Source organism: Canis lupus, chromosome 3, assembly GCF_011100685.1.
Source record: "Canis lupus familiaris isolate Mischka breed German Shepherd chromosome 3, alternate assembly UU_Cfam_GSD_1.0, whole genome shotgun sequence".
Taxonomy (NCBI): Eukaryota; Metazoa; Chordata; class Mammalia; order Carnivora; family Canidae; genus Canis; species Canis lupus.
In genome coordinates, this window is record NC_049224.1 from 32,675,879 (window position 1) to 32,693,366 (window position 17,488).

The following is a 17,488-nucleotide window of genomic DNA, read 5'->3' on the forward strand; positions in this document are numbered from 1 at the left end:
TAAACCCAGCTCCACTGGTCACCTTCCGTGACTAGGTGTGCACCATTCTGTGACTACTTCAGGTGTGACTTAGTGGGTGGTATCCGGGCTAGAGGTCCATGCTAAATGTGCTGCTGGTTGCTGCCCTATATCACTATGAAAATAATGAGTCTGCCTTTTTCTCCTTTAGACAAATCTCACAGGAAGATAAAAATTGGGAGACCAATATCCAGGAACTACAAAAAAAGGTATTGTGGTTTCTTCTCTTAAGGGTTTCTGATTTACCTCTTGTTTCACACAAAGTTAAGACTGAAAGTAATTTCTCTTTTTATTCCTGTAGTTGTATGTAAGGCATAAGTTATTTCTAATAGTTGATGGGAAAATCATTTCCCTGACATGGTAGGCTTACTTTGTCCAGAAATTGAAAAGTCAAAATTTTTCTAGCCCTTTGAGATTGGATGGCCCTTCCTATGGTTAATTTGGCTGCAGAGAAAGTTGGCTGGGTGCCTCAGGCTCTTGAAGATCTTCTTGATCCTAAAAGGCAAGTCTTGTGGTTCCCATTGTGTGGATGAGATTGTGGAGGCTGACTCAGGTGAGGCATGCTGTGTGAGATGGAGAAGTGTTTGGGACAGAGATGAAGTGTATGTGTGTGTTCTGTCATATGGTTCTCCTTCTGGTGGACTCTGACTTTTGGGTCCTATTGCTAATTTTCCTGCCTTCACAGACTTTCTTAGTGTAGCTGAGGACACATAGTGCCCTTCTCCTAGCCACTCCTAGCCGAGAGAACTCTGCTCCAGATCTGCTTGGAGATATTTGTATCTTTGTGAACTTTTGAATCCAGGTAGCTTCTTTCCTGGGGGGGCAGGGAGAGGGTGAGTATCCACTTTCTTATTATGGTAAGAACATTTTGTCCCTTTTTAAAGGAAATTTGGATATGAGGTCCTGGTGGGTAATGTGTTCTTTGGGCCTGTCTTCCCAATCTCCGAGATGGTTAGGGTTAGGAAAGAATGGTGTAGCTATGACACTTTTCTGGACCCCAGGCTTATGCAGACACTGCCTGCTTTGCTAGACCGTGTAGTGCTAGCTATGAGTTAGGGAAGAGATTGTGTACCTCTCCGTGTACCTGGTGGATAAGGATTGAGGAGAGGTGGAAGGGACAAGCAAGGAGCTTATAATATGTAAGAGTTCTTACTGTGATAGCTTCCTGTAGCCAAAAGGAGAAAATTTGACAAGCACCCAGAATAACAGATAAGCACAAACTTTGGATCATTCCCACTTATCCCAGGCAAATGATGCTAGAATGTTCTTTGACTTGCCTGCTCCCTCCGTTTCTAATTCTGGAACTGCCCATGAAAATACCCATTTTCTATGATTAACATGGCTGCACAGAAGTTATGTAGTGTTTCCCCTCACAAGAGGTGAGATGCCATGCCCTTTTCTTCCTAATTCACCATCACAGACTCATCTGGCAAATTGGCCTTCCTTGGAGGTGGGAAGAGGAAGATGAATTGGCTTACGGCCAGTTGAGCCACAAGCTTAGGCAGTAGGTGAGGAAGGAGGACAGATGTTCAGGAGATGGCCCACATGATCTGTGAGCAGGGGGCTGGGGGCTGCAGCCAGAGCCAGTGTAAACTGGAAGAATATGCTTGTGGTTTTCATGGCAGCATCTCTAACTGCATGACCAGAGAAATCCAGAGAGAAAAATCTATACCTATACACACATCTGTCTCTCTGTCTCTATAACTATACCTGTATCATCTATCTCTAACTCTGTCTCTATCTCTATCCATGTGCATACCTATAAGTATCTGTCTCTGTCTCTCCCTATATCCATAATTATACCCATATCTATACTTATATCTAATTCTAGATAGACACAGATGTAGACAGACAGATGTGCTAGTGGGACTACGTTTAAGAAAGGACATGGCACAGTTGTTAGTTCACATGGTGGAGTACGATTCATACAGGGGCCTGATTGGTGGGGCAGGATTACTCAGTGCCCTTCTGTACAGGTTTTCTGGGACTGTGCTCCCTTCCCTAGCTCCACACAGCTGTGGCCTCATAGCCCAGCAGCCTCTGGAGACCTTGCCCTATCTTGCCCCTGTGGCTCAGATCCACTGCAATGAGGTCTGCATATCTGAGGTTAATGAAGGTACTATAGAGCCCTCTGGCACCTCCCCTTAGCCATGAACAGCTTTTGAGGCTCCAATGGATGTCATTTTGGTGATTAGGGCATTGTCAAGTGCCTTTTAGGGTCTCTGTGAACATGAAAGGATACAGTAAGTGGAAGGATACAGCTTTAGTGGGAGTCATGTTATTGTAAGAACATGTTAACCTCAGTGCCACCATGAGCAGGGATTTGTGTAATAGGAGAATAGTTGAATTAAAAGGATATGAGCATGTAGCACCTGTGGAAATGCATGGCCAGATCCTTGGAAGTCATTATTATTTCCTCAGTGATTGGCCAAGATCTCACCTACTGCTTGTGGTGAGGCTGGGAGCACTTTCTGCATCATGTTGAGAAGCTATTTAGCCAGGTGTTTTATATATATAAAGATTTTATTCACTTATTTGAGAGGGAGAGAGAATGGGTAGGGAGAAGGAGCAGAGGGAAAGGGAGAAGCAGACTCTCCACTGAACAGGGAGCCACATGGGGCTTGATCCCAGGATCCTGAGCTGAAGATAGTTGCTTAACAGAGTGACCCACCCAGGCACTCCTATACTATATTTTAAATTTATTGTGTTTATTTTTTTATACAGGTTTTGAATGCTGTAATCCCAAATCTATACAGTCTTCCTTGTAATGAATTACCTTATCATTTTCCTTCAAGTTCAAGAAGTTATATTTTTAATCTTCAGGAGAAATTTGTAGTAATTCAAGTTATGTAGGATGATGGACATATTGCAGGAAATAGAAGATAGTACCCAGTAAATGAGTTGCATTTTCCTCTCTCACAGCACAGGATATCAGACAAGATTCTGCTCACCAAATGCCTGATGGTGTTGGGATTTGTTATCTTCATGTTCTTTCTCAATTCATTTGTCCCTGGTGTTCATCTTGATCTTGGTGAGTCTAATTTTTTGTTACCGTATGTTGATAGGTTTTGCATTTGCTGTCATAGTCTGGAAGGTAAGATTTCAAAGTTTGTTCCTAGAAATGGGTGAGGAGGGCTGATGTGGAGTATGGCTAGCCTTTGATGGAAAGAAGGAAACTTTTATCCACTACCTCTCTTTTTATTTTCCGGAAGAGAGAGAGAGAGAGAGAGAGAGAGAGAGAGAGAGAGAGAGAGATATGCATCTCCAGCCCCTAGTGTCTCAGTGCAGGGGTTCTCAGCCCCTTCATGGTTTAACACTACAGGAAATATGAAGTAGAGTAGGTATTATCATCTCTTTCATACTTGATAACCAGATCTTTAAACTGTTGCTTGAGAAGCACCCCCAGAAGAGACAAGAGGTCCTATCAGCAAGGCCACAGTCCTGCAGTTTGTTCAACTTGAGGTTTAGATGAAGGACTGAACAAGCCAGAGGAGTGCAAGAGGTCTGTCCTCCATGGTGCATCTGTTTTCCCCATAGCGCAGAACCCCTTCTCCATCCTCTCCCTAGGTTTCTCTTCTGTTGCTTCCTCAGTGCTATGGCTCTCACTTTCTGTTTTCTCAAGCCCTGTGTTGAGGTTGCAGGGCCTGTCTCCACCTGAGATATGCTTATCTTGCAGATTGAGCTCACCAAATGTCTTCTTGACCCTGACATTTCTCCACTCTTCATCAGTATTTTACACATTCCTTAGGTTTTTCTTACTGATTTACAGTTATCTATATTGGTGCTATTACAACAAAACAAAATCCAAATCATTCCCAAAATGCACCTCACATGTATGTACAGGTTTATATGAGAAAGGTAAATTTGAAGAAAATACTCCTATCAAGGAGTATTTTCTTTATAGCCAAAAGATTTATGGTTTTCCCTCAAAAGGAAGCTCTGTTAAGATATGTTAACTATCTTTTTTTTTTTAAGATTTTATTTATTTATTCATGAGAGACACAGGCAGAGGGAGAAGCAGGCTCCCTGTGGGAGCCTGATGTGGGACTCAATCCCAGGGCCGCAGGGTCATGACCTGAGCCAAAGGCAGATGCTCAACCATGGAGCCACCCAGGTTCCACTGTTAACTATCTTTTTATAAAAATTTGATGTACTGCAACATTTGAAGAAGATAACTTCTATAGAAAGCAAAGCCTCTTCACTTTGTAAAATAGATGGATAATGTGAGCAAGCTTCAGTTATTCACAACCACATCATTGCTTCCTTTGGATCTAGGCTACTATTAGGTATATTAGATTGTAGATTAATTTCCCTTTTCTGTCATATGTAGAAAGACACATTGCTAATGTCTTATACATAGTACACGATATACATGCTTTTGACTGGGTGTCCAGCTTTATATCATGTGTTCACAACCTCTCAGAATTTATTTCCTTAAATAATCTCAAATCCAATTTGCCAGGCAGCCTGAGCTGAGTTCTAAGATGACAAGTATTCTTTATCCACACCTGAGAGCCAATCCACATAGAATCCTGATGTATTAAAGAAGAATGCCAAAGAATGCCATTGTAAAAGCCAGAATGCTTTTACATTTTACATTGTAAAAATGTCATGAGTTTTAATTGAATTTGGTGTATTACATCTAGAAATTATTGTGCAATGTAATTATTTTGAATAACACTGCAGACATAATGTAATTTTAGCATTATAAACCTTTAAGAGATGTCACCACTGGTAATTAAGCAAATACAATAAAATACAATAAAACTGGTGTTTGTGGGCAAAAGGGTTCCATTAGATAATTCTTTTGGGTATTTTCAGAATATTTTGTTTCTAATTTTATTTGGGATCACACTTTAAAAGAACATAGCGTGTATTTTAAAGACTAAAAGATATGGGAGTCTGCATGCAATTTTGTCAGCATTTTGCAGCAATCACTGTATAAATAACAATACTTTAAAAATGTAAAGTCACATCTTTAACTATATGGACTTTTAAAATCTTGATTACTGCAAAACTTTTTATTTTAGCCTGAGAACGCTTTTTACTAAGATGTTGCACCTCTCTTTGCATGGTTGTTAAATCTGTGATCCAGGGGATTCTTAAATAAGAAGCTTTTAAATCTCGTATTTTCAGTTAGGGTTGGTGAAGAAATGATTTTATCTGTGGATCCTGGAATACATAACCCATATATTTTCATTCATCATGATGAAAGAGTTGAATTGATGTGGAGAAAAGTTCAATTAGCACATATTTTAAGTGGAGCATAGTTTCCTTATAGTTATAGTAACCCTGCTAATGGGAATAGGAGCAAAATTGATGCAAGATTTTCCCAGTGCTACAGTCAGTAGATGTAACTTTGGTGATTTGCTGTTTTGAATGTGATGTACTGTTTAAGTTGAGCATAATGACTATATGCTGTCATATAACATCATGAAACACTTGACATTATATAAAACAGCATGATATATGATAAAGTGGTGTCATATAACACTGTGTACAATGTGACATCACATAATTACCATATGGTGTCATATAACATCAGATTATGCCATGTAACAAAACATAGCATCATCATAACACATTCCTTCATTTAAACATCATAACCTAAACACAACATTAATTCTCATTCGCCTTTTCTTTCTTATTTTTTAAGTTACCATAGAGAAAAATGGACTTTTCCTTTTGGTACAAAGTTTTATGAATTTTAACAAAGATACAGATTTGTGTAACCATCACTACAATTGGAATACAGAACAGGTTCATCACCCCCAAAAACTTCAGTGTTACCCTTTTATAGTTGCCCCCTGCCTTAATTCCAGCACATCCTGATATGTTCTCTGTCACTATAGTTTTATCTTTTAGAGGAGGTCTAATACATAAAATCAGATTTTTTGCAATTTTTGGAATTGGGATTGGCTTCTCTCACACAGCATAAAACCTTTCAAATTCATCTAAGTTGCTTTGTATATCAATAGTTCATTCTTTTTGTTGCTGAGTAGTCTTCCATGGTATGGATACATTTTGTTTATCCCATCACCCATTGAAAGACATTTGAATTGTTTCCAGTTTTTGGTGATTGTGAGAAGACCTAGTCTAATTATTTGTGTACATGGTTTTGCATGAACTTAAGTTTTCACTTCTATTGGGTAATTACCTATGTGTGGGTAGGTATCATGTGCTAGGTATATCTTTAGCTTTAAAAGAAACTGCTGCACCATTTTCCAGACTGGCTATAGCAGCTTGTGCTCCCATAGTAATGCTTGGGAGCTCCAACTACTCCACGTGTTTGCCAGCATTGGACATCATTAGATACCTACCTGGAATTCCAAGCACCTTCTACATGCCTTAGATCTAGAACTCACATGTTATTCTAATGGTTTGTTTGTGTCTCTGTCTTTAAGTATCCTCCTTGCCCCAGGTAGACTCCAGGGCATGGTCCATGTCTGCTAAACTTTTCTCTCTTCAGTGCCTTGTGTAACTGCCTACAGTTAATAGATACAAGATACAGGGTACAGAATGCATGAACAAACTTCTTATTGCTTCTTATAGATTCTAACTTAATTATGAGAATTTTAGACATGGCTGACTCAGCGTGGGTACTTTAGAGAGCAAAGCCTGGGCAAAGGCTTGTGTGTGGGTCTTTCATTGGGAAGTATAATTCCAGGGAAGAGAAGTGAAGGATAGGGAGGCAGAGTAGTGCTAGTGAAATGTGATAACCACTACACTGTGGAAACATGGAAGCGGAATAGTGAAAAGAGAAAGCCAAAACAAGGCTACATCATCCTCTGGCCACTGATGTGGGCCACTGGTAACTCTATCCCATAGGGTTGTCTGAGAAGAAGTATGGAATATGTCTCAGGTCTGTCCTGGAGTTGCATGGAGAGGGGGAGCATTTACCTATTGGCTCCATTAGCCATTGGTTCAACTTCCTCACTATGGAATGCAAACTTGCACATATATATAGCTTTAACTTTTTGAGGAACCAATAGACTGTTCTCCCAGCTCCTTTAATTTTATATCCCTGAGAGCATTGGATGAGGGTTCCAATTTCTCCACATCCTCACCAACACTTGTTATTGTCTATCTTTTTGATTATATCTATTCTTCGGGGTGTGAAGTAGTGCCTAATTATGTTAATGAGATGGTTAATGGCTAATGTTGTTGAGCATCTTTTCATGTGCTTGTGGCCATTTGTTTATCTTCTCTGGAGAAATGTCTTAAAATACTTTATCCATTTTTAAACTGGCTTGTCTTTGGTTGTTGTTGAATTATAAAGTTCTTCAGATAGTCTGGACCCTAGTCACTCATCAGATATATGATTAGTAAACATTTTCTTTTATTCTGTGGATTTTCTTTTTGCTTTCTTGATGGTTTCCTTTGAAGCACAAAAGTTTTTATTTTGACGAAGTCAAATTTATCTATTTCTTTCTTTTGTTCCTTGTGCTCTTAGGGTTATATCTAACAAACCATTGCTTAATCCAACATCATAAAGTTATGTACTTCTGCTTTCTTCTAGAGTTTTATAATCTTGGATCTTCCATTTAGGTTACGATCCATTATTTTTATATATGGTGTGAGGGAGGGATCTTTTTTTTTTTAAAAAAAAACTTTATCCCACAGTTTTATTAAAGAATAATTGATACATTGCTGTGTAAGTTTAAGGCATACAGAATGATAGTTTGATTTATGTGTATTGTGAAAAGATTACTACAGCATGTCCAGCTAAAATTTATTTTCTCATGTAGGTACAATAAAAACAAAAGAAAGAAGAAAAAAATAAAGGAAGAAAATTTCTCCTGTGATGAGAACTCTTAGAATTTACTCTCTACAATTTTTGTATATACCATACAGCAGTGTAGCTATAGCTTCATGTTGTACATTATATCCCTGTACTTATTTATCTTATAATGAATAATTCAATCTCTTTAGTCAAATAGATATATTCAGATGTTTTATTTCTTCTTCAGCCAGTTTCAGTAATTTGTGTCTTTCTAGAAATTTGTCCACTCTATCTAGGTTATCTAATTAAAAATTTTTTCCATAGAATTACAGGCATACCTCAGAGATATTGTGGGTTTAGTTCCAAACCACTGCAATAAAGCAAATATCACAATAAAGTAAGGTAAATGAATTTTTTTGGTTTCCCAGTGTGTATAAAATTATGTTTACACTGTGGTCTATTAAGTGTGCAATAGCATTGTCTAAAAAAAAGTGTACATACTTTAATTTTAAAATATTGCTAAAAATGTCAACCATCATTTGAGCTTTTCATGGGTCATGATCACTGGTCACAGATTATTAAACAAATATAATAATAATTTTTTTAAATAATAAACACTTGAAATATTGTGAAAATTACAATAAGTGACACAGAGACATGAAGTGAGCAAATAATCTTGGAAAAAATGGTGCTGATAGACTTGCTGGATGCAGGTTGCCACATAACTTCAATTTCTAAAAAACAGTGTCTGCAAAATGCAATCAAGTGAAGTGCAATAAAATGAGGTTTGTCTGTATGTTATAATCTTTTTAAACTCATTTAAGTTCTCTGGTAATGTCCCTACTTTTCTTGCTCAGTCTAGCTAAATGCTTGTCAATTTTGTTGCTCTTTTGGTTGCTGACTATCTCTATTATCTTTTGATTCTTTGTTTCCTTTATTATCATTTTCGTCTTTGTTTCCTTCCTTCTGCTTGCTTTAGGTTTAGTTTGCTCTTCCCCCCCAACCCCCAGTTTTAAGATGGAAGATTAGATTATCCACCTGAGATCTTTCCTCTTTTTAAATGAAGGTGTTTACAGCTATAAATTTCCCTCTTAGTGCTACTGTGATGCATCCAAAATTTTTGTTTTGTGTTTTCATTTCCATTCATTTCAAGTATTGTCTAATTTTATTATGATTTCTTCTTTGACCCATTGATTTAAAGAGTGTGTTGTTTACATAAGGAAGATTAATCCCCATGTGGTTTGGCTTAAAAATCAGAAGGGCTAAATTCTGTGAGTTTATAAAACCAGTGGTACTTGGAGCCTGGAGCTTTAAAAGTTTGCTGAGTCAGCACAGGGTAAGCTGGAGGGTGAGAGATAGCTGGGTTGCTCCCTTAAAGAGACAGTAACCTATGTGGAGAGGCAACATGAAAATGATACTTTATACAATGCTGGGGGAAAACAGGAGACCTGTTCATACTAATTTTGGAGTATGTTGGGGGACTTCTTTGAAAACAAGGGAACTGGCAAGCACTATTTTCCTCCCCCAGTCTGTAGTATAAACACAGAGCCACCCTGTGAGAGCCCCGGGTGCATAGATACTTGCTAACTAACCCTCTAGCAGCGTACCACATGCATGAGTTCTCCTGAGGACTAACTTACTCCAAGCCTACTAGCCTTGGCCCTGGGTTCAGGGCAAATTTTGTTAAAGCTGCACATGCTCCACAATCAGACTTGGTACATAGCTTCTCCAGGGTACCATGTACATCCTCAATGGTGTCCAGTCAAATGCCCCTACCACTACCCTACACTGCACCTAGTCATGCACCTCCAGCTGCCCTTACATGCCACACTCAGCCATGTGCCCCCAGCCACTGAATCATGACATGCCCCTTGCATGGAGCACCCAGCTGTGTACCCCTAGCAACATAGCACACAGTGGTCAATCACACACGACAGCCACATTTGCATGCATGCTGCACTCAGCAGCCAGGTACATAGCTGCCACCACCCATTCACCACAGTGCGCACCCAATTGCACACCGCCAGTCACCCTCAAGTGCTAGGCCCAGCTGTGCCCAGCCTCGTGCCTCTGGCAGCCTGGCATGAAGCCCTGCTTTCATAGTGCTTCGAGGAATACAGGGTAGGAGTAGTGGACTACTGAAAACTTTGCTATATTGCTGCCCTGTTACCAAGTTCTCTGACAGGCACACCTTCTCAGAGCTGGCCTGCCAGGTGGTATCACTAATACCACAGAAAGCAAGCACAGCTCACAAGTCAGAGAGTTGGTGCAGATGACCGCACTGAAAGGAAAAGTGACTCTAGGCACAACAGCACAGGGTAAGTAACACACATAGGATACTCTCCTTAAGTGTCAGGTTCTGGTGAACAGGGAACATACCACTTTAGGGACCCCAGGACCTCTTCTTCATAAAGTACTATTTTCAAGAGCAGGAGACACAGCTGGCTTTCTTAGCACACAGCAGACATAGAGTTACACAAAATGAGACAGAGAAATTTATCCCAAATGAAAGAATAGGACAGGGCCTTGGGCAAAAATCTAAGTGAAACAGATCTACATAACATGCATGAGAGAATTTAAAGCAATAATAATATACTCCCTGGACTTGAGAAAAAACTGGAAGACATCAGTGAGACTCTTTTAACACAGAGATAAGGAATAACATAGAGATAAAAGGCACAATAATCAAAATAAGAATTTGATGGAAAAACAGCAGGCTGGAAGAAGTAGAGGAACAAATTAGTTACCTAGAAGACAAAGTAATGGAAAGTAATCAAGCTGAACAAAAGGGAGATATAAGAATTATGCAAAATATGGGATCCCTGGGTGGCTCAGCTGTTTAGTGCCTGCCGTTGGCCCAGGGCATGATCCTGGTGTCCTGGGATCGAGTCCATCAGGCTCCCTGCATGGACCCTGTGTCTGCCTCTGCCTGTGTCTCTGCCTCTCCTTTCTCTGTGTCTCTCATGAATAAATAAATAAAATCTTAAAAAAAAAGAATTATGCAAAATAAGAATAGACTTAGAGAACTCAGTGACTTCATCAAATGTAATAACATTTGTATAATAGATTCCCAGAAGAAGAAGAGAGAGAAAAGTGGGCAGAAAATGTAATTGAAGAATAATAGCCAAAAACCTCCCTAATCTGGGGAAGGAAACAGATATCCAGATCCAGGAGCACAGAGAACTCCCAACAAAATCAAACAAAATCACAGCAAGACATACTGTAATTAAATAGGCAAAATATAATGATAAAGAAAACTTAAAAGCAGTGAGACAAAAGAAGTCACTAACTTACAAGGGAAAATGTAGAAGGGTAGCAGGAGATTTTTAACAGAAACATTGCAAGCCAGAAGGGAGTGGCATGATATATTCAAACTGCTGAGTAGGAAAAGGCTGCAGTAATTAATACTCAATCCAGCAAAGCTATCACTGGAAATAAGAGAATGGTCTCCAGATAAACAAGAGCTACAGGAGTTCATGACCACTAAACCAGCCCTGCAAGAAATATTAAAGGGGACTCTTTGAGTGGAAAGGAGAGAACACAAGTAGCAATATAAAGATAGGAGACACAAAAGCAGTAAAAAAGTGAATATTTCATAAAAAAATCAGCCAAGGAACTCATAAATTGAAAGGATGTAAAATATGATGACATATACCTAAAATGTGGGGAAGAGAGGAGTAAACAATGAATTCAAACTTAAAACGACCATCAACTTAATATAGACTGCTATTTGTAAAAGAGGTTAATATACAATCCTAATGGTAACCACAAATCAAAAACCACTAATAAATATGAAAAGAATAAAGAGAAAGAAATCCAAATATATCACTAAAGAAAATCAGTAAACCATGAGAAAGGGAAAGACAATAAAGAATAAGAAAATATTTCAGAAATAACCACAAAACAAATAATAAAATGGCACTAAATACATATCTGTCAGTAGTTATTCTGAGTGTAAGTGGACTAAATGCTCAATCAAAAGACATAGGATGAGAGAATAGATAAATAAGAGCCATCTACATGCTGTCTACAAGAGACCCATTTGAGACCTAAAGACATCTGCAGATTGAGAGTAAGAGGATGGAAACTTTTATTGTGCAAAAGAAATGTCAAAAGAAAGCTGGAATAGCAATACATATATTAGGCAAAGTAGACTTTATATTTTTAAAAATATTTTATTTATTTTTTCATGAGAGACACACAGATAGAGGCAAAGACATAGGCAGAGGGAGAAGCAGGCTCCCTGTAGGGAGCCTGATGCAGGACTTGGAATCATGACCTGAGCCAAAGGCAGATGCTCAACCACTGAGCCACCCAGGCATCTGTAGAATAGACTTTAAAACAAAAATTGTAATGAGACAAAGAAGAACACTATGTAATAATAAAGGGGGCAATCCAACAAGAAGATATAACAATTGTAAATATTTATGCACCCAAATACATAAAACATTTAATAACAAACATAAAGGAACGAATTGATAATAATACAATAGTAGTAGCAACCCACTTACATCAGTGGGAAGATCATCTAAAGAGAAAATCAACAAGGAAAAATGGCTTTAAATGACACACTTGACCAGATGGATTTAACAGACATATTTAGAACATTCCATCCTAAAACAGTAGAATACACATTCCTTTCAAGGGTACATGGAATATTTTCCAGAACAGATCACATATTAGCCCACAAAATAAACCTCAACAAATTCAAGAAAATAAAAATCACACCATGTGTCTTTTCTGACCATAATGCTATGAAACTAGAAGTCAACCAAGAGAAAAAAAACCTGGAAAGACCACAAATACGTAGACATTAAATAACATACTGCTAAACAATGAATAGGTCAACCAGCAAATCAAACAAGAAATAAAACAGTACATAGAAGCAAATGGAAATGAAAACACAACAGTCCAAAACTTCCGGGATGCAGTGAAAGTGGTTCTAAGAGGAAACTTTACAGCAATACTGGTCCACCTCAATAAGCAAGAAAAATATCAAACAACCTACCCTTGCACCTAAAGGAGCTAGAGAAAGAACAACAAAACCTAAAGTCAGGAGAAGGAAGGAAATAATAAAGATTAGAGCAGAAAGAAATAATATAGAAACCAAAAAGTCAAAGAGAACAGATCAATGAAATGAGGAGCTGATTCTTTGAAAAATCAACAAAAATTATATACTTCTAGCCAGACTTACCAAGAAAAAAAAATATAGAAAAGACTCAAATAAAATCACAAACAAGAGAGGAAAAATATCAACCAACACCACAGAAATACAAATAATCCTAAGGGAATATTATAAAAACTACATACCAACAAATTAGACTACCTTGAAGAAATGGATAAATTCCTAGAAACATGCAAACTACTAAAACTGAAACAGGAAGAAATAGAAAATTTGAACAGACCAATAACCAGCAAAGGAATTGAGTCAGTAATAGAAAAACAAACTTCCAACAAACAAAAGTCCAGGGCCAGATGGCTTTACATGTGAATTCTACCAAATATTTAAAGAAGAGTTAATACCTATTCTTCTTAAACTATTCCAGAAAATAGAAAAGAAAGGAAAACTTCCAAATTCATTCTATGAGGCCAGCATTATATTGACACCAAAACCGGATAAAGACATGACTAAAAAAGAGAACTACAGGCCAATATCCATGAGAACATAGATACAAAAACTCTTAACAAAATACTAGCAAACCAAATTCAACAATACATTAATAAAAAATCTTTCACCAGAATCAAGTGAGATTCATTCTGAGTTGCAAGGGTAGTTGAATATTTGCAAATCAATCAATGTGATACATCTTGTCAATAAGAGAAAGGATAAGAACTATATGATCATTCCAATAAATGCAGAAAAAGTATTTGACAAAGTACAAACATCCATTCATGATTAAAAAAAAAAACCCTCAACAAAGTAGAGTTAGAGGAAACATACCCCAGCATAATGAAGGCCATATATGAAACACCCACAGCTAACATCATCCTTCATGGAGGAAAACTGAGAGCTTTTCCTTAATGATCAGGAACAACACAAGGATGTCCATTTTCACCAGTTTAATTCAACATAGTATTATGAGCCCTAACTACAGCAGACTAAAATATATAAATAAATAAATAAATAAATAAATAAATAAATAAATAAATAGGCATCCAAGTTAGTAAGGAAAAGTAAGACTGTCACTATGTGCAGATGACATCATACTATATATATATAAAAAAAACATGACACCAAAATAATACTAGAACTTATAAACAAATTCAGTAAAATTGAATGATACAAAGTCAGTGTACAGAAATCTGTTGCACTTTTTTTATACAAATGAAGCAGCAGAAAGAGAAATCAAGGAATGAATACCATTTATAATTGCACTAGAAACTATAAGACACCTAAGAATAAACCTAAAGGTGAAAGACCTATACTCTGGAAACTATGACATTGATGAGAGAAATTGAAAAGGATACAAATGGAATGATATTTCATGCTCATGACTGGAAAAACAAACATTGTTACATTTTCTATATTACCCAAGGCAATCTACACATTTAATTCAATCCTTACCAAAATACCAGCAGCATTTTTCAAAGAACTAGAACAAAGAATCCTGAAATTTGTATGGAACCACAAAAGATACCAAAATAGCCAAAGTAACCTTGAAAAAGAAAAGCAAAGCTGGAGGCATCACAATTCCAGATTTCAAGTTACATTACAAAGCTATAGTAATTGAAACAGTATGGTACTGGCACAAAGATCGACACATAGATCAGCAGAACAGAATAGAAAACCCAGAGATAGACCCACAATTATATGGTCAATTAATCTTCAAGAAAGCAGAAAGAATATCCAATGGGAAAAATACAGTTTCTTCAACAAATGGTTTGGTAAAACTGGACAGCAATATGCAGAAGAATGAAACTGGCCTCTTTCCTACACCATCCCCCCAAAGAAATTCACCATGGATTAAAGACCTAACTAAAAAAAAAAAAAAAAAAAAAAAAAAAAAAAAAAAAAAAAAAAAGACCTAACTAAATGTGAGACCTGAGGCCATCAAAATCCTATAGGCAGTAACTTCTTTGGCATTGGTCATAGAAACTTCTTTTTAGATATGCCTCCTGAGGCGAGGGAAACAAAAAAGAAAAATTCAGGCTACTTCAAAATAAAAAGCCTCTGCACTGCAAAGGAAACAATCAACAAAACCAAAAGACAACCCATGGGATGGAAAAAGTTATTTGCAAATGACACATCTGATAAAGGGTTAGTATCCAAAATCTATAAAGAACTATACAACTTAATATCCCCAAATAAATAATCCAAATAAAATATGGGCAGAAGACATGAACAGACATTATTTCAACGACCTGTGGTGGTCAACAAACACATGAAAAGATGCACATCATCACTTACCATCAGGGAAATGCAAATCAAAATTACAATGAGATATCACCTCACGCCTATTAGAATGGCAAAATCAACAACACAAGAGACCACAGGTTTTGGTGAGGATATGGAGAAAAAACTTCTTACACTGTTGGTGGGAATGCAAACTGGTGCAGCCACTCTGGAAACCATATGGAGATTCCTCAGAAAGTAAAAAAAAGAACTGCCTCATGATCCAGCAATTGCAATCCTGGGTATTTAACCAAAGAATACAAGAACAATAATCCAAAGGATACATTCACCCCTATGTTTACAGCATCACCATTTATGATAGCCAGGGTATGGAAGCAGCCCAAGTGTCCATCAATTAATGAATGTATAAAAAAGTGGCATATATGGTATATCATTCAATAGGAAAAGGATGAAATCTTGCCTTTTGCCACAACATGGTTGGAGCTGGAGTGTACAGCTTTTACCAGGATTCTCATTGTTTTTGCTTTTATTTATTTTTTTTTGGAGGAGTAGACTTTTGGTGGTTCTTACCCCGATTTTTGAGGTATTTGCTATTTTCACTGCCATCATTCAATGGTTAAGTTTTTAAGTGGCTGTAATTGTAGATATTTATTATGTCATCATCAACAAAGACTACTTCCTTTCCTGAGGGTTGTGATTTTTGTCTTTTAATCATTGATGACCAGCAATATCTCTCTTTGGTGAGAGATGCTGCTGAGAACCTTGATTATCTGGTGGAGATTGGGCTTCCAGATAACTTGGTAAGAAAAAAGTCAAGAGGAGAAGAGAACTTTAAGAATGTAATAATACATGGGTTCCCAGCCTGGTTCCTCCTTTCAGTGGAGATGGGAGGCTAGTCCAGGTGGGGAAACCATGGGGATTAGAGAGACAGGAGCCCTGCTGAGGCTGAGTATGCAACATTTTCCAGTCCTATGGGTGGCTTTCCAGGGATTTCAGGGGACCCTCCTGACCACTCTGTCTTTAAAATCATCCCATGCCTGTTCCTGATAGCTGGATCCCAAAGTAATTGCCATATTGAAATGTTCTTCTTACTAAGTCACATGTGACACTGTTTTCTCATTTATTTGGCAATTCTAATTTTGGCTTACAGTAATTACAACCTTCTAATTTGCTATAAAAGTAATCTGCTACAAACCAAAAAAACAGACTCTAAACTATATAGAACAAACAGATGGTTACCAGAGGGGTGGTGGGAGGGAGGATAAGTACAGTAGGTGAAGGAGATTAAGAGTACACTTATATTTATGAGTACTGGGTAATATATGGAATTGTTGAATCACTGTATTGTATATCTAGAATTAATATAACATTGTATATTAACTATACTGGAATTAAAACTAAAAAATGTAATTTGCTGCTGACTTTGGAGCATCTTTACTGATTTGAATGAACTACAGTTTTCAGCACAGTGCAAACATTGCAAAATACTGGATGAAAAAGGCTAGTTCTCCTTTATTGGCTTAAAGCCACAAGAATGATTGGAGCATAGTAAAGCATTTCACAAGGCTTGTGTTTTGGTTCTGATTCTCCAAACATGAATATTTACTATTATTGTTTGTGATCTTCCCCTTCTGTTAGCTCTAGTGTATCTTGAATGATGCAGCCAATATCCTCCATTGACAACGAACAGGTCAAATGATTGGAGTAGAGCAATTTAATGACTATTCATTCCTTTATTTTTTTTCTTTCCAATTGGGTCACATAGGTTTATGCCTAACAATAAGGCCAGTGAGGTTTTTAAAAGACTGAGTAGTTTGACAAAGAACCACAGCACACCTTTTTTAATTATTGGAATTTGATTTGCCAACATATAGTATAACACTCATGCTCATCCCATCAAGTGCCCCCGTAAGTGCTGGTCACCCAGTTCCCCAATCCCCCACCCATCTCCCCTTCCACAACCCTTTGTTTGTTTCCGAGTTAGGAGTCTCTCATGTTTTTATCCTCTCTAATTTTTCCCACTCATTTTTCCCTCCTTTCCCTCTTTTCCCTTTCACTATTTCTTATATTCCCTGCATAAGTGAAACTATATGATGATTGTCCTCTGATTGACTTACTTCACTCAGCATAATACCCTCCAGTTCCATCCATGTTGAAGCAATTGGTGAGTATTCATCATTTCTGAGGGCTGAGTAGTATTCTATTGTATATATAGACCACATCTTTATCCATTTATCTGTCGATAGACACAGAGGCTCCTTCCACAGTTTGGCTATTATGGACATTGCTGCTATAAACATCGGGGTGCAGGTGTCTCGATCTTTCACTGCATCTGTGTCTTTGGGGCAAATCCCCAGCAGTGCAATTGCTGGGTCATAGGATAGCTCTATTTT

The 17,488-nt window shown here is 37.6% G+C and overlaps 1 protein-coding gene across 2 annotated transcripts in view; it reads left to right on the forward strand.

Annotated features, from left to right (window-relative positions):
* The window catches only part of OCA2 (OCA2 melanosomal transmembrane protein), a 433,117-nt gene that overhangs the window by 160,565 nt on the left and 255,064 nt on the right, over window positions 1-17,488 (forward strand). For both annotated transcript variants that reach the window (XM_038532569.1, XM_038532570.1), the window contains exons 17-18: window positions 170-227; window positions 2,941-3,049. In XM_038532569.1, coding sequence (XP_038388497.1) covers window positions 170-227; window positions 2,941-3,049 — 167 coding nt within the window. The remainder of the gene's footprint in view (window positions 1-169; window positions 228-2,940; window positions 3,050-17,488) is intronic.